General features: G+C 41.8%; 1 protein-coding gene across 6 annotated transcripts in view; it reads right to left on the reverse strand.

Annotated features, from left to right (window-relative positions):
• Dnah7 (dynein axonemal heavy chain 7) overlaps positions 1-21257 on the reverse strand; it is a 249764-nt gene that overhangs the window by 199133 nt on the left and 29374 nt on the right. For all 6 annotated transcript variants that reach the window (XM_021247724.2, XM_087202647.1, XM_004868947.4 and 3 more), the window contains 7 exons: positions 20276-20351; positions 18392-18517; positions 13628-13747; positions 7123-7306; positions 6337-6516; positions 2060-2332; positions 1224-1351 (listed from right to left, as the gene is read on the reverse strand). In XM_021247724.2, the coding sequence (XP_021103383.2) occupies positions 1224-1351; positions 2060-2332; positions 6337-6516; positions 7123-7306; positions 13628-13747; positions 18392-18517; positions 20276-20351 (1087 nt within the window). The remainder of the gene's footprint in view (positions 1-1223; positions 1352-2059; positions 2333-6336; positions 6517-7122; positions 7307-13627; positions 13748-18391; positions 18518-20275; positions 20352-21257) is intronic.

Here is a 21257-nt window from a genome sequence, read left to right on the forward strand (position 1 = left end):
ATGAAAGACACTTTCACTATTCTCCAGGACTTTAGAGGAAAAGGTGCTTTAGGCTAAAAATAAGATTCTGGTATAGTCAAGCCGCTGGGTCCAGTTTTCTTGCCCTGGGTACCTCAGGGTCCTCCCTGTGGCCGCTCTTCCCCAGTGTCTGTGAAAGCGACACAGACGGAGATTGGGCCCTGGGCAGGCAGGGAGGGCGCTTGTCTCAGAGCTCCATCTGCCCGTCATCCTGCACCTTGTAGCTCACATCCCCTTCCTAGTAGCCTCGGCCCTGAAGGAATCACTCAAGCCTCCCCGCTCCCTGCCTCGACAGCGCAGTGCAGAGCTCACCTCACCCAGTCATAATTTATTGTTTGTATTTTATTTCCCTGTCTGCACTGTAAGTTCCTTCAGCGGTTTTATTCATATTCCAAGCCTGAGCCTATGTCTAACACAGGGTTGTAAAACAAAGCTTCCGCCTATATTTCTTTCTCTGATATCATCATAATAAAAATGTGCTGATTGTTTCTAGCATTTCCCCATAACTGATAGAAAAGACATCCCCAGAGAAACAGCCACACCAGTTGCTGGGAAATTAACGACACCAGTTATATTTCGTACCCTAAATAAACAGATATTCAGCTTTACACATTATTGTTCAGTATGCTTCCTTAATATACTCAGCTTTCCTAAAAGTACCCAGCTTAGCCAACAAACGAGTTTGCACTTAGATAAGAGGTAGTCATCGGGCCGGGGATTTAGCTCAGTGGTTTCTCCACCTGCTGCGCAAATGCAAGGACCCAAGTTCGATCGCCAGTACAAAAAAAAAAAAAAAGAGGTAGTCATGACCTTGAAGAGTAGTTACAGTCAGGTGAAATTCCAACTTTGAGAATCCTTAGGACTCACGACAACTACTGTGGAAATCCACTTTGAAAACCCACTTTGTACACTGGTTACACGAATTAAAAAATCTGAAGCTAGATAATGTCCCCTGACTTACGCAAAAGAAACGCAAACACAACTTAGCAGAACTTGCGTTCCTACAATTAGGAAGGCACATGTGTGGTGAGAGGCAAAATTAATAATCGTATCACAACATGACAACAGAAGCCAAGCAGAAGGAAATGTGGCGTAATCATTTCTTTTGGATCACTTAGGTCACGGCTCTAGCCATTGCTTTCATCAATTGACAATTCACTTCCCTTAATATTCCTTCCTAAGCAATGAAAAGCTCACATAAATACCTTGTGTTTACTTCCTGGTGGTCTCTGTACATCTTAGCTATCAATCTCCCACAAACAGCGTCTGCTCGTTTCACCAGAGCTCTGATTAACTCTTCACAGTGCATCTCAAACATTCCCAGGCGAACACTCTGCAACATAGTAAATGTTTAATAAACATGAAAAGAAATAAAAAGAAAGGACATTTTGTCATTTTCCTAACATTGAATTTTGCATGTGTGACCTAACAAAGCTGAGTTTCTTTGTTTAGTTTTTATCTTCCATATAAATCCCCTTGAAATTTGTTTTCTTGTCTCCTAATTCTATTTCAGAACAATAATAAAATTTTTAAACCTCAGGAAATTGAGGTATTGTTAAATACACATGGTGGGGTTCAAATGTTATATTTGCTCTGTACAAAAAGTAATATGTGATCACAATAGAAAATCTGAGAAATGTTAGGACAAAGGGAAAAAATTTTAAATTATTATTAGCATACTACTACATAGAAGCAAGCATATTTTGATGTAATTACTAAACTTTCCAAAAGATTTATAGACATGATGAGAAGAAAATAATCAGATTCCTGGAATTACATAAAGTACCTTCAAATCAGCTCTGTGGAATTAGTCTCAGCTTCATGACACAAAAATCATGTCTGTCCTCACCATCCCCTGACACAATCTGTCCCACACCCAGGTGTGACTGCAGTGCTAGGCACCTGCCTTGGGCTCAGCACACACGCTCCTGTCCATAGCAATGCCCTGCCTCCTTCGCTGTGCGTCCTAAAGCTGCAGGCTGACAACACAGAGAAACGACCAGTGGACACAGGCGGCAGGTGTGTAAAACCGGCCATTTACCTTTCTAGATGTGTTCTGTATTTCCTCTGTTAGTTTTTGATATTTACGGATTTCCTCTATTACTCTCTCATAATGGTGGTTTTCCTCAAGGAACACGTCCGTATCTTGCTCAGCTTTTTTGGAAATTAAAGAATCGTATCTGTCATAGAGTCGGAGGTGCTCGGTGGGGGCTACACGCTCCCTCTCAACCACCTCCCTGATGGTGGCTTTGTGAGCAGCGACGACTTCATCCAGAATTACGGGCTTCAAGGTGGCTGGCTTAGACTTACTCTCCTGAAGAAAGGGGAGAAAACAGCGCAAGCTTTTTAAATACTTGAAGCTGAAGCAACCACGGCATTTATCTTTGTAACAATGCCAATCTTACGATGACATTGTCTTTTTTAATGTACAAGGTCTTTTATTTCCCAATCTCCAATCTATATGCAGATATTCAATCTAATCAACGCAGTGTTTTAAAATGTGGTGTCATATAATTTTTTGTCTTCTTTAAGCTACCGAGTTTTTCACTATGGATAAAAGAACAGTCACCTGAAGATGTACACAAAGTAAGATTTAGAGGGGCCGGGGATTTAGCTCAGTGGCTTCGCCGCCTGCCTCACAAGCTCAAGGACTGGAGATCGATCCCCGGTACCAAAAAAAAGAGAAGATTTAGAATATAAATAGCAAAATACACATTTTATTTCTGCAATTATATGTTACCTATTTAAAGTTGTACTTAAACTGCATGTTATTAAAACAAAATACATTAGTTTTGTGTCATACTGTCATGTTTTGTTCTGTTACTACTCACTATGTCACTCAGGCTGGCCTTGAACTCACCATGTAGCTCAGGCTGGCCTCTAATGCCTAGCAATCTACCTGCCTCAGCCTCCCAAGTGCTAGAATTACAAGCTGCACCACTACACCAGGCCATAACATCATATTTTTTAATCATAGAGCTTTTTCATCAGAACAGAGGAGAAATCTATCTAGAACACAGAAAGATGGCCGATTCATTCATTAACCCTCAATCCTTGGTTCTGTGAGCAACACCTAGAGCAGACTAAAAACCTTAGCTGCAAAGTTTGTTTTCTGCAGAGATGGGGAGGGGAGCTGTGGGAAAGGGGGTAAAGATGATCAGGATGCAGGACGTACGTGCGCTTCCCCAGATGAGCTGACTGCTGTGTGTGGCAAACACAGCAATAAAGCTGTGTTGTGCTATCACAACTAGAGAAACAGGCCAAGAATGAGCCAGAGGACAATGTGAAGGATGCAAACATCTGCCGTTTTTAAGAGGACAATGACCAAATCAGTCATCTGGAAGGCCGGATTTTATGCAGTCACGTCTAGAGGATAACCCACAGTCATGTCCAGCGGATAACCCACAGCGTTGGATTCTTCGAGAACTGGGTGGGCTGCTCCGCTACCGGGCATTAGCCGGCCGCGCCCCCTAGTGGGCGGGACAGGAACTCAGCTCGGAGCTACAGGCCTCGGGGAAATAAGACCGAGTGAGATGCTCCCTCTCATCTTTTCTAAAGTAGAAACTCTGGGATAACGCCATCCACACATGCACTGCATGCAATGCAAAATTCCCGGGCTTTGTGAAGCTCATTAATACTCATTATAGAATGTGTCTTAACTGTATTAATTTGTCCAATTTGTAAAGTCTATAGATCTCCCTTTCTAAACAGAATTAGATATGAGGACTTGAGAACCATCCTAGAAGTTGCAATTTTGATGTGAAGCCCGATCACCTCCTATTAGTTGGGGGGCACAGAGCTTCAAGGTCACGTCCACGGCCTGGGAAGGTCTACTTCTCAGCATGTGATGCCAGGAAAAACATTCCCCACTGAGAAGTCTACATTGCAATCCTCCTTCAGACGTGTCATGATACCCTCTTCACTTAGGGGCCGGGAAGCTCAGAGCCATCTCAGAATCACAGAACCACAGCAACTGTGTTCACTTGCGTAACGATCACCGCTACTTTTCTCCACGTAGAGCTTGGTAATACTTGTTAACTTTTTATATTTGTCTGCTTCGCTAGCTACCTCAAATCCTTTTCAGGAAAAGGCAGGATATTAAGATAGAAAAGAAGGCCACAGCTGAGCTGGAATTACACCCAGAACAAAGCAGGCAGTAAGTTTCTGGAAACTTCTAATCATGGCGACAGGAAGAACAGACACTCAGAAAACGAGTTCCAAACACAGCTGTGATGAAAAGGGCTAACTTTACATTTCACAATTCACAACCAGGAAGCTAAGTACGATGGGGATGGCTAAGGGAAGAGGCGGAGGGAAGGAACCGAGAGAGGCTGCAGCATGAGGGGGACCTCGCTGGGCCTCTGGTCCCTCCAGCCAGCTGCAGGGGACAATGCCACAGCCTGAGGTCCCAGGAGGACTTCATCCAACCCTCGCGCAGCCAGGAACACAGGAAGTGGACACAGGAAATGAAAGGCCCGAGGAGGCAAGTCTGCAAATAGTAAGAAAGGGCCCTCGAGGGGAGAGGAGCAAGGAAAATGAACTGCTCTGCCTTGCCTCTTAGTAAAGAAGAGAACAATGGCTTTAACAACTCGTACCCATGGCTGATTCTCAGATTTAAGAGTGTTGGCACTGCCACTGTTGTCCACAAAATCATTAAAAAAGGGGCTTGGTCCAAGATGCCCTCAGGCTGCAGGAATCCCATGCGCTCATCAAGAGGATGCCAATTCCACAGGAAACAACACACCACAGCCCCAAAGACTGCTGATAAGGAGGCTCTTACCTACGTAAGAGGGGGCTCGAAATACACAGCGTTTAAATTTTTAAAATGTATTAGAGTAAAAGACACACTGCCACCGATCCCTCTCAAAATCCTCCTCCTCACTTCAAACAGGCTCATCCCATCCTCCTCACCACTTGGCGGGGCAGCACCGGAAGTGTGCTTTGGTGACTGTCTTTACAAGGTGTGATCAAAATACAGGGAATGCTGCCACCACGTGCCGTCCAGCTGACAGGAAGTTCCTTATGATTCACCGGATCTGGCACCCCGAGACTTCCAGCTCTTCCCCGAAGTCCAAATGACCGTGAAAGGGAAATGTCTTGGATCCATTCAAGACATCAAGGCAGCCGAGACAGCCCAACTAAAGACATTCACAAGTGCAAGAACGATGGGAGAAATGTGTTCAAAGAGAAGGGAATATTTTGAGGAGATTAAAGGCAATGTGTCCTTTACTGTAATAAATTTTCTTTCATTTAAATATTGACCATATTGTTTAATCACATATTGTAATCCCATAATTAATAAAGAAAAATAGCCAGAGAAATAAATCTCCAGGATCAGGAGTCAACATCATCTAAAGTGATCACACCTATTTGAAAAAGAACTTAATAGAATTCCTGGAAATAAGAAAATAACAATTAGGAGCTCAACGAAGAGGCTAATATATTCAAAATGCATACTTTTATAATCAGAATGTTACATGACACAAGGAAGTCTCAAATTACATATAAGATTACTCCACTTTTACAAAGATATGGAAAAACTATATAGAAATAGCTTAGGAATATAAAGATAGTAAGTCAATTTTTTAAAAATTAAGAATAATAATGTCAAGATTCAGTATGATGATTGTTTTGCTAGAAGGCAGGACAGGAATGTAAACAGGAAGGGTAACGGGAGAGCTTTCTTCCCCAAGCTGGATTCTAGCTACACAGGTGGTAGCTCTATTACTATTTAAACCTTTACACACTAGTAACTATCAACTACTTAAAAATATATAACAGGAAGAAGAAAGCTCCTGACTGACATTACAAAACTCAAAACCTTGAAAGTTAAGGAAGCTTTAGACCCATTCACGTGATGATTTAGATGGCTTGGCGGGATCTATGAGTTGAAAGGACAGAGACAGGGACTCGCTGTTTAACAGAGAAAGGTAAGGTGATGAGGTGGGTACCAGCCACAGGACAAGTTTTCAGGGCTGGAAAAGTACGATGCAGGGCTGAACCTCGAGAGAGGGCTACAGCCAAGCACCTGAGCCCTGAGGAGGACACCCTCAGCGGCCCCAAACCCCCTGCAGCTTGGATCCTGACCCTCGGCAAGTTTGAAAAGTCTGGCACAAGCCCAGGAGAGGTCACGGGTTTTTCAAGAGAAGCTAATGGGAAAATGGCATTTTTTTTTTTAAACAAAGATTTCTTCTAAGTGGATATTCCCAGCCGATTCATATTCTGGCAAGCAGAGGACACCCATCTGTACCTTCCAGAAGTTTCTTGAAGTGAGTGTCACTGGGCAAACCCATGTGAGAAGAAGGCCCTTTTACTTACCCACTTGGAATACAATTTTGTCTCAGCTCTCGGCACAAAGCTGACAACCTTAATCATGACATCATAAACATTGACAAGGATATCTATATATTCCTCAAACTCGGGTTCAAACTTAATGGTGTCATTATCGAGAATCAGCCTCATGATGAAACCTGGGTGTTCAAAAGCTCTGACTGAGTCCTACAAAAAGACAGAAATGTGCACATCTATTACCAAAGGTAACGGCATAGTCACGGCTATAACTGTGTACATAGATATTGCATATCTATCCCACACTACTCTCACGCCCTCCAGTTAAGCCAGGAGCTCTACCGAGAGCAGCAAGACGGACCACAGCCAGACTTGTACCTGCCGGGCCTCCAGGCTAATACGGGGCTCAGATCTCAAAATCAGGACAATATGCATAGCAGTGGGCTTCGGAAGCATGGGAGAATAAGCCCAAGAGAAAGACATCCTGGTCCCAAGGCCCCATTCACACTGTAACTACCCGGGCACTTTTCCAGAGGGAAAAGCACTACTCGTGGGATTCTCCCCAGCCTTCAGGATCGAAATGGCCCAGTTGTGGGAATTTCTGCTTCTTTCCCCTAACCGTCGCCTAACATGGTAACAATCATATACCCTAAGTATGCAAGTTGACATTAACCGTCTTTACCAGCTGAAGTACGACAGGTCTAAAGATGTACCTTCTGCTCGCTCAGTGCTAAAGGCAGTTTATCATTTTCCTCTCTGAAAGGACTGACTCTAGCCGGGCAGTGAGCATGTCCTGGTGTGACGGCCCATACTCACTAGTGGTTGTGCAATGAGGTCCGTGAAATCTTGCATAGAGACTAAAGCAAGGTCCTGGAGCTGTAAAGTCATGAGTGTAGCAGCACAGTTGAAAAAAGATTCCAATTTGGCACTGTTGTCACTGGTTGGCAATTGCTTTTTTTTATTACCTTGGTAATAAATATTCTGCACTTCCGGAAACCACCTTGAAAGAACAAAAGACTTTTAAAAGTCAATACTCTCGGTGAATTACTCCTTCTACATTAAGCATCAACAGTAACTTCCAGACATCCAAAGGTCATCATAAAGTGCTAAGTGACATTACTCACGCTCTGAAATGTAAGTGCTGGAATATTTCACTTCTCCTAGGGAAGGAAATTTTAAATCATAACTAGTAGAAAATGACTCTATGATGGGATGCTATAAGACATAAATCTTACTCCCAGAACAATGGTTCCTGCACTTTTTGAAGAAATATGAGAACTAACTTTATTGGACATTGTGAGATTCTTTTCTTCAGTCGACATATTTGTTAGCTTAAAGCTATCATGTGAATAACTGGTTAAAGAGCTTAAACCCACTTGGTATTTCATGCTGTTCTGTTTAACAATTGCTTAAAAACAAATCAACAAAATCATGTATTTTATTTTGCCCTTTCCCTTGGGAGTGACTGATCTAAAAGTTTCAAATGTGTGGGCATAGAAAAGTGCGTGTGCACCTTTGTAATAAAAGAACAACAGTGCAATTTCATGTGCACATCATGATAACAGCTAGTGATGTTTCCAGCTTGAAAGACCCCTATCCAACCCTACAGGGTTAAAGATGAGATCGGGCCCATTCAGGGTGGTATGGCCATAGACCCTACAGGGTTAAAGAATCTTGGTACTAGCTTTTATAAGAGACAAGGGATGACAAATAATTAATATAATTTCAAGAGTTCCCTAAATGTTCCAAGACAGCAAATCTAAGCTTTAATATATTTACTCATCCTTTTGAAAAGTACACATTGAATGCCTGCCCTCTTCTACGCTGACTGTTGCCAGGATGTGAAAGGTAAGAGCACCATCCTTCTTCCGTTCACAATAACGAGGCAAATGCGACACTGCAGAAAACAGAGATGAAGGCAAAGGACAGAGATGGGATTTTCCACTGACTCATGGGCGAATGGCTTGAAGGTGAAGGTGGTCATGTCACCAAAGAGAAAGAAATGAGGATGAGAGTCTGAAGTAGAAATGAGGTACAAAGTGTCATGTACCTGATCATCTCTCTGTCTACACGGGGAAGACAGACAGTCGGGCTGACACACTGGAAAACAGGAAGACGCACATGGGCCAAGTCCGTGAGGACTCTCGCAGAACTTGGGAGCTAAAAACTAGATCTTGGGGCAGGCGCTCTGAGATGAAGGCACGGTAGAAGCTTCTGTCCTGAGGTATCACCGCGAAAGCAGCACAGAGAGAACCACAGGGAGACCGGGGGAGAAAGACCATGCTGGGTCAATATAGAGAACCAAGAAACCCAGCATGTTCAGGCAAGAGATGGAAAGGGATCTCTATGCTGGAGAAAGGATGAATAAATGCATTATACTTATTCACCCACGATCTCAAGAATATTTATATGAATCCCTATTATATGTAAAACATTCACAACACAAAACATTTCTCAGTGTTTGTGGATTAGTGAAGGGAAAAGAGAGACATCGGTAAAGAAATACAAGGAAGGAGTTGTAAGAGAATACAATCCTGAGGCACTTGGAGGAAAGGTCACTGTGGGTAGATTACAGTGAAGAGTTCATGGATGAAGGGTCAGTTAGGTCCGACACAAGGACAGAAGAAAGGATTTTCCAGTAACGAGCGTCATCAAGCATTGCCAACAGTGTGAACCCCAGTATTTTGCTGATGGTGGGAGAGAGCCTCTTATTTCATTTCCGTCTCCTTCACCTCTGATGCCATCATTATAATTACATGCACACAGATAAAACATTAAAAGTCCCCGACTCTAAGAGGGATGCAACTGAACTTTCAGATTTTTCTAGCATTCCCACCTGAACCAGTAGAAACCAAGCAAAACTGGCTATTTAATAAAGGGAATAAAGAGCCTCAGACTTAATTCGTAGATATACTTTTAAAGGTGGTAGAAATGGTTACAATCTAGTCCTGGAAGCTGTGTTCTGCTTTAGATGCCATGGCTATTTAGACATGGCCAAGGTTAAGGGCTTTTTGGAAATGAGGATGAGAAAGATACATTAGGTTCAAGTGCAGAAGGTCTTAAAAACAGGTTAGGAATTACAGACTTATTCTGTAAACAAGTGGGAGACACTGAGCTAGGGAATATTTTAATATTCATCTGCCAGTCGTTTATAGAATAGGCTTGGCAGGGAGAGCTAGCCCAGATAAAGGATACAGCAGTAATTCAGACCCTGCAGCCATCTACGTGGGATATCGAGGGTCTGCCACAGGAAGCAGCAGAGAGAATCAAAATAGGAAAAGATAAAAAACAGCTGGCAGTCATAAGATAGGTTTCCACAAATAGGACAGGACTGAAATGCAAAATTGGAAATCAGTAACAGAAGGACTCTTGGAACTTGACAAATATGAGGAAATAAAGCAACGTGCTCCTAAATAGCCAATAAATCAAACGGAAATCACAAGGGATCTTAGTAATTTAAGGTAAATGAAAATGAAGACATCATATACCAGAACTCAGGGGATGGAAATAATCACTGTGAGGGACCTTGTGGCTGTAAACACCTACATTAAAACAAGAAATATACCAATTTAAGAATGTAAAATTCTGGGCTGGGGATTTAGCTCAGTGGCACCGTACCTGCCTCTCAAGCGCAAGGTCCTGAGTTCAATCCCTGGTACCACCCCCCCCAAACAAAAGTAAAATTCTACTGGAAACTAGAAAAAGAAGAACAAAATAAACTCAAAACAAGAAAGGATGAAATAATAATTTGAATGAAAACAAACAAAATAGAGAATAGAAAAACAATAGCAAAAACCAACAATTCTAAAAGTGACTTCTTTGAAAAGAGGAACAAAATTGACAAATTTCTAGCTAGTATGACCAAGAAAAAAGAGAAGAAGCTCAAACTGTTAAAATGAGGAATGCACTTTGATTGGTGGCACATGCCTGTACTCCCAGCACTCTGAGAGAGTCGGTTGGGAGGGCTGTACGTTCAAGCCCAGCCTGGGTAACCTAGTGACTTAGCAAGACCCTGTCTCAAAATAAAAACTAAGAAAAAGACCAGAGATGTGGCCCAGTCCAAAGACCCTGGGTTAAATCCCTCCAAAAAATCATGGATGAAAGACAAGATATTAATACCTATCTTAGAGAAATACAAAGAATTATAAAGGACTACAAAGAAAAATTATACACCAACAAACTTAATACTCTAGAAGAAACAGACAAATTCTAGAAAGACACAAACCACCAAGTATAACTCAAGAAGAAATATAAAATATGAGCATACCTGTAACAAGTAAAGAAGCTTAGGTAATAATCAAAAACCTTCCAAAAAAATTTTTAAAAGGCCAGGACCCAGTACCAGATGAATCCAATGCTTGTTCTACCAAGCACTGAAAGAAGGATTAATACCAACTTTTCACAGACCAAAAAGGAAAAGAAAAAGAACATTTCCCAATTCTTTCTATGAGGCCAGTATTACCTTAAAACCAGACAGTATTACCAAAAACCAGACATGGACATTATAAGAAAAAGAAAACTACAGATCAATATAAATACAGACACAAAAATTCTCAACAAAATACTACCAAATCAAATCCAGAAGCATATAAAAAAGTTATACTCCATGACCACTGGGACTTACCCATGAATGCAAGGTTCATTTACTATGTGGCAATAAATGTAATGTACCATATTAGTAAAATAAGGGGAAACACATGACCATTTCCAAAAAAGAAAGTGTATTTAACAAAAATCTAACTTTTTCAAATGTTGGCAAATCATATACCCGATGAGGGTCTAGTATTCTAATATATTCTTGCAACTCAGCGATGAAGTCAGATAATACTTAGTTAAGTAAAGAATTTGAATAGACATTTATCCTGAGGAGATAAATAAATGAACAAAAGCATGTACAAAGATGCTCACATAAGCAAAGGACATACAAATCAAGCCCACAGTGAGATATAACTTTACACCCACCAGCACGGCTATAATCAGAAAGAAGGACCATGTATGTTGGCAAGGGTTTGAAGAAATTGAACCTTCACATAGTGTTGGTAGGAATGTAAAATCTCACTGTCCCTTTGGTAAACAGTGTGGCAGTTCCTCAAAAAGTGAAACACAGAGTTACCATATAACCCAGAAATCCTATTCTTTCCTAGGTATGTGCCCAAGAAAACTGAAAACATGTTCATTCAAAACAAGTGTTCATCACAGCATTATTTAAAATCCAAAAAGTGGAAACAATTCAAATGTCCACCAACCATAGATAAACAAACTGTGGTGTAGCCATACGGTGTCCTGTTATTTGGCCAGGGGAAGGAATGAAGTGTGGATTCATTCTATACCAGGGATAAACCTTGAGCATATGCTGCTGCTGAAACCAGCAATAAACGACCACGTATTGTATCATCCCACTTAGAAGAAGTTTCCAGAACTGGAAATGCACAGGGACAAAAAGTATGTTAGTGTTGACCAGGTGCTCAAGGAGGGAGAATGGGAAGTGACGGCTGATAGATCCAGAGTCTCTGCAGCAGTGAGGAAAATGTTCTGGAGTCAGTAGTGATGGTTACACAGCCTTGGGAGTATATCTAAGCCACTGAACTATACACATTACCCTGGCAAATTTTATGATAAGTGAATTATATCACAATAAAAAACAGAACAGCAGTACCCAGGATATGGCTTGGGATAGGGTAGTGGTGGTGAAGGCGTACACAAAGAGCAAAAAGGACCAAAAAAAGTCATCACAAGATTTCTACATTGCCCCAGAAAAGGTTAACAACAGAAAGAATAGCTGGTTTGGAAGAAAACTGTTATGGACATGCTGAGATCCAGATGCTGCTACAACATTCAGCTGGAGATATTCAGTATAAAATTGGTAATAAGGACCCAGTGCTCAGAAGACAAGTAAGATCTTGAAACAGCTATGACACAGGAAATCACAAAACTGTCGAGAGAATATATGGAAAAAAGACAACCAAAAGACCAAGGGAGCCACTACTTCTAGGGGATGATGAGACTGTAGAGTTAGAAAAAGAGGTGGTGATAGTTATCAAAGGAACACCAGGGCACAGAAAATGAGACTTCCAGAAAGCTACATAACAAGCCAGGCGGCTGCTGAGACGTGGAAGAGGAGGACTGGAAAGACTTTTGGGTTTGGTATAGATGTCGTAATCAATCACTGGCTAATTGGGTCTCCACTGGGAGCTGATCTTCTGCATTGCAGACTTGATAAACACACTTTAGCTCACTGAAGTGTAGTCAGATAGCTCTCTCCCTTACAATCCATCAGGCAGCACTGAGAGACACAACTAATCAATCCACATTTCTCAGCAAAAATTACTCAATAAAGGTTTGTACTCTACTTTTCACTTTGACAAGCATTTTGCTAAAAGTTCCAGTGGTAGTGTATTCCTGGGGCATAACCCTGAAGGTATGGATCAAGAAAAGTTTATTTGTGTTCTCTTCTTAAGAGGTCATTTTCTTCTCTTTAATTAATTATGAGATTTCATTTTTCACCTCGTGATTTTTATGTTGACATAATGTGATAAAAAGCTAAAACTCTTTTAAGTAATATCAAATAAAGAATTTGACCCTAACTTATTGGAGAACAATGGTAAAGGAAAGATTTAATCTAAAACTATCAATATGGATTTCTAAGTAACATCTGGAAATCAGGAAGCTATCCTAGAAGTTTAGTGTCCTTTCTTATTTTAATTTCATCCAATTTTAATGCCTATTTATATGAATTAATGACCCGTGATAGAGATAATTTTCCTATGTTGTTCCAAAATATATTGTCTGCCACTTACATCATTTATTACCCTATGTGGCTATTCCGTTCTGAAGGGCAATCCTTGGAGAAGTTTAATTATCATTTTATAAGCATAACTTCCATCGAGATTGTAAGCTCATTTAAACAATGCAGTTTCCCCTCCTAATCATTATTTAAACTTTTTTGCATCCCTCACCCAAATCAAGAGGAAAGAGGCACAGCGCTTTGCATGTGGTAGTAGTAGTTGCTAAATGAATATCCGGTAAAGGACTAGTTCAGGACCGTTCCCTGCACAGTACCCAACACTGCTGTCAGACCAGAGGCAGGAGCCAGATGTGCAGGGAAAAGGTAACCATTGGTCACGATCGTTTCAGCTCCTGCACAGTGTGTGCTGTGTAGCCATCTGGATACACATCATAGACAGAGACAACTAAAAACATTCAACTCAGAAATGACGAGGAGGTTGTTGAATGGGATTTTCTAAAGCAGCTAAAATGCAACACTCGTCCCCAGTCACATTTCTAAACTTATGTTTTCCCACATGAGACTTCAGAACTTTACGTTTTAAGCAGAATATCTTTAGCAGTTTCCATGTGTTTCATGACAATGTTCTGGAAGCTTGACAGCTCTAGTGCATCTTGGCGATTGTGAAATTCTTCTGTATCAACTAAACGTAATTTTCTGCAAGAGATAAAAGTGAAAGACAATTTAGGATCAAGGATTCCTTGGCATTTAATATTTTTGCTAATTGGTTCCTTCTCAAAAAAATATCATATTCCTAAGGTTTTACACTGAAGAGTATGTTCTGTAAAAATAAACTTTCAAGAACATGAGATATTCTGCATTTAAAAATAATTTCTATTGTTAAATTCAATAGGAATACAGTATGATCTTATGAAACTTCACCATGAAGTAGAAGAGTGTACAAACTGGGAGGTGACGGATTGCACTGACTGCTTTTGGCTTCCAAAGCAAGCAGATAAATCGGGAAAAGAGCCGGGCTCAGTCCTGACAGGGGTCGAACCCTGCCAGGAGAACGCAGTCCTACAGGCAGCCGCCAGGAGGAGACGTTCTCACACTCAATTAAGACAGCACGGCAAAATCTTTTGAACCTGTCTGAACTTTTTCTAACACGGGGCTTGCTTGAGTCCACGACTTTCAATACAATCCCCTCCTCCTCTAGTGCTACAGATCTTTGTTATGTAGATGGTTTCCTTGTTTAAAATTTTTCTCTGGCAGGTGATTAACCAAAATGAAAAACAGTATTAGCTTTTAGTATCATTGTGTTATTTCCCTCAATTTAACTACAGATTCCTGCCCTTGAGGAATTGCTTTTAATTTCCATGTGATTGAGAAATGTTAATGTTCTCTGGAAGATAGTAAACACAGTATTTAAAACATCACATTTAATTTTTTACCTAAAGACCAGTGTAAAATACTGAACAAAACACATTTCAAATCATATATTTGTATTTCTTTCACAAGCTACAATTCATCTCAAGTTGTAATGCATTTGGTACATGACATTAATAATACATTAGGCACAAAATAGGTCAAAATAGGTACAACCATTGCTAAAGAAGCTTTCTTATTCTAGACAACATCTTATTCTAGACAAGTGAGCAATGTAATGAATGTTTTACATGAAATATTTCCAAAGTGTAGCAAACAGCATGTACTAAATATAATCTGATTTCCTTTTATGCTTCTTGCCGAACATGTTCAATGTTATTCTGTGCTTTAGAACTGAAGCTGGAAATCAGGATACAGATGCATGTGGTAGGGAAGAACGCCAAATAGGAAATAGTTGCTAGGCAGGAGCCCTGGGATTCACTTTGCCGCAGTGCCACCAGGCCAGTTTTCCTTAGTTCCTTACTATGTAATTTGAGACTGAATTCCTGCACAGGCCCCACCCATGATGCTTTGAGATGGAAAGGTTTCATAGTACAACTTTTCCATGAAGTCGCTGGTCAGAGGGATGAAGTGTGAGGAAGACCAGATGCTGTTTCTACTTTCTCAGGATGGTCCCTCCAGTAATCCAGCTGTGGACCAGCAGTTTAAACCACTGGCTAAGGCAAAAGAATATTATCATTATTCACTATGCATTAAGTGAAACTTGGCTAGCAGAGGAAACCATTTCTATGACTCAGAAGGTTTTAAAGTGATGAGTCTTCCAATCACCAAAATCACTCTTGGACTTTCTTTGGAACCCAGTGGCTCCAACCATCCAATCTGTGACCCTCAGACTCTTCTCTGAACTCTTCCTTTCCTTTACCTGCCACAACCAGTTGGAAGTAAATCTCTGTAGAGTCCACTGTCAGTCGCCTAGCACTCCTGCAGCCACACTGTCACTTGATGCTCATCACAGGACGAAACCCACTTGACTGTCGGCTCCACTACTGATTTCAGGTGCGAGGGACTTCAACAGTCCTGGCCCAACACGGAGCACTGACTTTCTTCTCCGGTTCTCAAAACGAATCTCCCTTCTTACTGAGACTAAATTGGTCCCTAGACTTCACCCCAAGTGTCTGCATTCCTTTCGTGTGTTCTGCATTGGCCAACCCTCCTTTGTTTCTTCTGAAACGCCACGGGCAATGCTGTGCATTTGTTTTTTTCACTCATCAAGACATCCTGGTGACCGCTCCATATCGGCACATTGAGATTTTCCTGGCTCTTACCTTACAGCTGTGCAGTAAGAATTCCACACCATGACAAAGTATTACCACTTAGTCAACTACTCCATCATAATGGATATTTAGTTTTTTCCAATTTTTCCTCAAAAACAAATGCCACGGTAAAGGAAGTTATGCCTATATATTTCCCTACATTTTCAGGTGTAAATGTAGGCTAATTCCCAGAAGTAAGACTGCTGGATTCCAGTGTAATTTGTGAGTTTGGTAAGTGTGTCTGGGCTCTCTCAAAGGGGGCCATTTCTCCAAGCCTCACCAACAAAGCATGATGTCAAAATTTAAAAATTCTGTCCTATTTGGGGGGTGGTGAGTGGTTTCTCAGTGTAATTTTTATTCCTCTTTGCATTCTTTGTATTAAGAGTTACATTGAACCTCTTCTAAATATATTAAGAGTGATTTAATTTTGATCCTGAATGTTCTACCATAAAGGAATCCAATGTTCTGACCTAGCAGTATTTGGGGGGCCCACCTTAGTGAGATTATAAATGTTAAACACCCATTTTAATCTCATAAGACGAGCTTAACATTCTAGTCATCTCCCTTTTACGTTCAACTTCTGTAATTTATATCATATAATTTCTACATTCTGTTGTGATCTTCCTTTATACGCTATTTTTTCAGGCAAAAACGCAAGCGCGCAGCTTTGGCTGTGGCCGTATTGCTAGGAGGCTGCGCATTCCCGAGAGCACCCGGATCCCGCGCACGCACTGCGGGGTCCGGGAGCCCGATCCAGCCCCACCAGCCCCAGCCGCGCGGAAACTGCGCAGGTGCTGGGCATCCGGGGGGCCCTCTGCTGCTCGGCCAGCTCCCTCCCTCTACAACTCTGGGGCCTCGTTTTGGACACATCTGTTATTTACTATTTTCTTATCTCAGCTTTGACATTTTCTCTCCTCCTTTCTTCTTTCACTATTTTGTCTCCTGCCCCCGACAGTGTCTGGCAGCCTGCGAATCCCACTTCATGGTTGGTCGCAGGCGAGGGAGCCACCCTCAGCGTGTTCTGGGAATTCCCTCTGAGAACAAACGTGAAAGAGAACACAAATTGTAGGTGCCGTTTGGAAAATGCAATGCGCTGGAGTACGCAGACATCCCGGTGAAGTGATACACATATTGTTTGACCTTAGGAAAAAGAAGCCATGGGCCTTGTCAGGAAGAGGCATCTGAACCCCAGTATCCAAAAAGTTAAAAAACGAGAAAAACATGAGGTAAACAGATGGCCTCTTGCTGTTCGTGATAGGCCAAGTTAAGCAGACAAGGAAATTCACGGAGCGCAGTGAGGTCAGAGGAACACACTTCCTAGGGTAGGCAGCCTGCCAGCCAAAGGCAGGTGTCAGGGCCTCGCCCCTTTGTTGAATGTGCTCATTTACTGCTACCCCGCACAGTAAAAACCCACAGGCCCTGGGGCGTGCGGGTCCAGCCTGAGGAGGGCTTTTGCCTGGGTGGCGATCCAGCCTCCTCAGAGCCCTTTGTGGCGGTTTAGGCCTAAAATGGCCTCCGAAGCTCACCTTTGCACAAGATGCTAGGACTGCAGGCTCACAGCCCCGCTGCTGTGTGGAAGGGGACCGTGGAAGGTGTGGGGCATCCGGGAGGGTTCATCTCCTTCCCTGTTCCTCCCCTCACTCTGCTTCCGGTCCCCCATAAGTTGAGCAGTATTTCCTCCGCCAGGCCCCTGTGCCATGCTGTCCTGCCCTGGAGCCAGTGACTATGGACTGAAACATGAGCCCAAATAAACCTCTCCTCCTCTGAGCTAGGTGCTCTGGTTACTGTCCCAGTAATGAGGGAAGGGACTCCCCCTTTGTACTTCAGCTTTGGAGACGAGGTGCCAGCTGCCCTTCCACAGGTCTGGGGATATGTGAAGTTTTCTTTAAGAAAAACAGCATTTGCCAGTGCTACAGCCCAGATTTTAAAAATCTGCATCTATATGAGCCTAGGGCTGGACGCTGCCCACGGCCTGGGAGGAACAGAGCATGACAGGAGTGCCACCTCGGCCCAGCCTCCTTTGTCCCGGGGGCCCAGGCTGCTCTGCCCAGTGCCGCTTAGCAGCACCTTAGTTCGGTGAGACAGTGCCCACTGGGCCCACTGCAACCTCATAGTCCTCTGGGGGCCACACCTCACGCCATCCACTTGGGCAAGATTAACGGGGCTTCTAAGTTGTGCCGAGGACTGTGGCAGCTGATGTTCTGGGTGACTTATTTATTTGGCACTGGGAACTGAACCCATGGTCTTCTCGTTGAGCAACATCCCCAGCCCTTTTTATTTTTCATTTTAAGGCAGGGTCTTGCTGCGTTGCTCAGGTTGGGGTTGAATTGCAATCCTCCTGCCTCAGCCGCCTGGAGTGCTGGGACTACAGGCGTGCGCCACCATGCCTGGCTTGTTTAAAAGAAAGCCTGACAATTCGGCTCCTTAACTCTGATTACCCTTATAGTATATATGGCCCTGGGTTGGGGAGAGGACAGAACTGTTTGCTTCTCATTCTGTGTATTCCACATTGCTCCCTTAAGACCATGTTTGAATACTTACATTATACTTGTAGTTAATGTTTTAAATTGAAGTTAAAATGGTAAAAATAATTAAGATGTGATTAAAAAATAACCTTCATCTCTCTTTTAAAAATCTCAATAAGGCCTCAAATACTCACTTAAATGTACTGTGCCACAAATCTAGCACTGCCAGCATCGTGGGGTTCATTGCATTCAGGTGATCCCTAATGGAGCTACTTGCAGAGAAGAATGACTTCCTCCAGGGTTTTGGCAAAACTTCCATTCTGAAAACAAAGAGAAAATATTTAGCTGTCACCTTTAAGAATCAAAGGAAAATACTGGGCTGGGGCTCTAACACAGTGATAGGGTGCTTGCAATAAATGTACTTCGTGAGTAATAATGAGTTGATTTTAATAAAAAATGTGATGTATCCCTATGGGAATAACAAAACATGCAATTGTGTTTTAAAATATATCAGGGACATACTCTCTATGGGTTAGTACAATTTTCTTAATAGTGATTATCAAATTGGTTTGAACTTTAACATAGTAACTAATTTTTGCCTCTGATCCTACTGAATCCACCAATAACTTACAGCCATCCAATGAAAACAGCAGGCAGCTACCTCTCATACACAAAGGGTCTCTTGTTAATTTCAGCATATACAACAGTTAGAATTTCTCCTTTATTTGTAAAATAGTTTAAGGACATAGTCCAGCCTAGACATGGAAATACCCTTGAACTCAGGAGCTGTAGTCACTTTTTACTGTTTTTATTTGAAGTCACATTTATTCTGCACCCCTATGATGTAAGCAATCTTCTTTTACACACTGCAGAACTGCAATCTTTATCTTCCCGCATACAAATGGTCCCCAATTTATTATAGCAGGACTTTCGATCTTTCGGCTTTCTCATGGTGCAAAAGCAATGAATGTGGGGTATGTGATCAGTAGCCGGTGGTGTGGGGAGCTTGCTCTTTCCCTGGGCTAGCGACGAGCGCCAGGAGGTGTTCTCTCGTGGGGCCGGGCAGTGGCAGGCACTGCGGCTCACGGCGAGCCAGGCCATCCGGAGTGTGGACAACAGACACTGAGCCACTCCTCAGAGCACTGCTCAGCTGCAAGGAGCGGTCAGGGATAAAATGCACTTTTGCCTTAGAATATTTCCCAGCATCTGTATACTCAAACATGTCCAAAATTTATGGCTATAATTTTTATTCTCACGATCTTAAACACTCGATCTTATTTTCTTACAAGAGTAACTCGGTCTTTCAAGGCATAAATAAACCACCACCTACACAGTTACTATGGAGGATGGCTTTTGTCTTTCCCCAGGAGAAAAGCAAAGATGTTCTCCATAGAACATAGTGGAAATGGCTACCTGACCCTTTGGGTTTTGGGTTTTTGTTATTGTTTTGCGTTATCATATGGGAGATAATTTGGAGCACTTCTATATGACATATTAATAAACAAAGTAAAACTACATTGGTTAATTATGTAAAAATAAGATCCATTCTTTAAACTATGTGAGAGATTGATTTTTAAATGCTAATTTTTTTTAGAGAAAATATATGGCAAGTGGATTTTCTCATTTTACGTTCTATATTTCAATCCATGCAATAAACTGAAGCATATTCTATATATACATATGTTCTCCAATAGTCATACTCTGGTTTTTGTGCAAACTGGCATCAAGCTTTTATGTCCCTTCTAAACCCTATGCTCCCTGCTGTGGGGCTACAAAGACCTACATCAAGTTTTTCCACCAGATTATTTTAACAGCTAAGTGTCCATCTGTCCATGTGTCTCTTTCTCTGTCCATTTATCCACCAGTTTGTGACTGTAACATGTTAGGACTTAAATACATAAATAAAGATCATGAGAACAGTCATGTATATGAAATATGTACACATGCATAGCTAGACACTTTATGCATACGCTTAGATATAAATTATAAACACATGTATGAAAAAATATAGCCAGGTATAAAGATATACAGAAATGATCACATTAAATACCTATTCATAAAGAAACCCAACCACTTACTCAGCACGGTGGGGCAGAAGTTCACTTGTCTTTTTATCCTCCTCTCTTTCTCTGGGGTCTTTTAAAACAAAATCAACTGAAAGAAAATTGGAAAGTTTGTATAAATACTGTAACCTTTGTATAATTTGTATAACCTTTGTATAAAGTTTGTATAATACTGTAACTGTATTAACTATAGTATATGTCCAAGCAGTTATAAAACTAATTCTATTAAAATTAATCACTTAAATTTTTACTTTTTTTTTTAATAATGAGCTATTTGTGTGTTTACAAAGAAAATTTTAAAAATCTATGAGAAAACCTATCATGTCGGTATCTCTGAGAGCACACATTCCCCTAACAATGTGTCCTCTTCTTCCATTTGAGAATGATAATTGTTTTTATATTACATTCTCCTTTATTTATTTCACCAAAAGTGTCATTGAATTGAAGGTCAGAAAAAGCTTCAGTGGTATTTCAGTAGTTTTCTTTCTCTGTCTGTTTTTACATCACGTAAGAGCGAAAACAATCTTGTGGTGTGGACCGTAAACCAGTAAAGCAAGCCACCTCTGCTGCTGTCTTTTGTGGACATTAATTCACGACTAGTTCTCATTCGCCGGCCTGTCTCTCAGGACGCTCTTTCTAACACGCAAATATATTATTACGCCCTTGCTTAAAATCCTTCAGTGGCTGTCTTTTACTCTGATACTTGAAAAAGGCAAAAAGGCCCTTCCTGAGAGTCCCCTTCCCCGAAAGCACCCACGTGGCAGCCAACAGCACTGCTTTCTCCCACTCGGGGCTCCGTCCAGGGCCTCGGGAGCCCCTCCGAACCAGCGAGGGGCTCTTCGCCTTACACTGTGCGCTGCATTTCCCTCCTCACTGCACTTACTACTCTGCTTTAGGGTTAGGGATTTACCTATCTCCCTCCTTACCCTCTCTGGCTTTGTATTTTTTTATTACCAAGATAATAAGAATCTTACATGCAGGGACTGCTGTCTTCCTG

The sequence above is a fragment of the Heterocephalus glaber genome, unplaced genomic scaffold (genome assembly GCF_053883595.1).
Source record: "Heterocephalus glaber isolate CG9 unplaced genomic scaffold, H.glaber_assembly_v1.0 deba00001778, whole genome shotgun sequence".
NCBI classification, from domain to species: Eukaryota; Metazoa; Chordata; class Mammalia; order Rodentia; family Bathyergidae; genus Heterocephalus; species Heterocephalus glaber.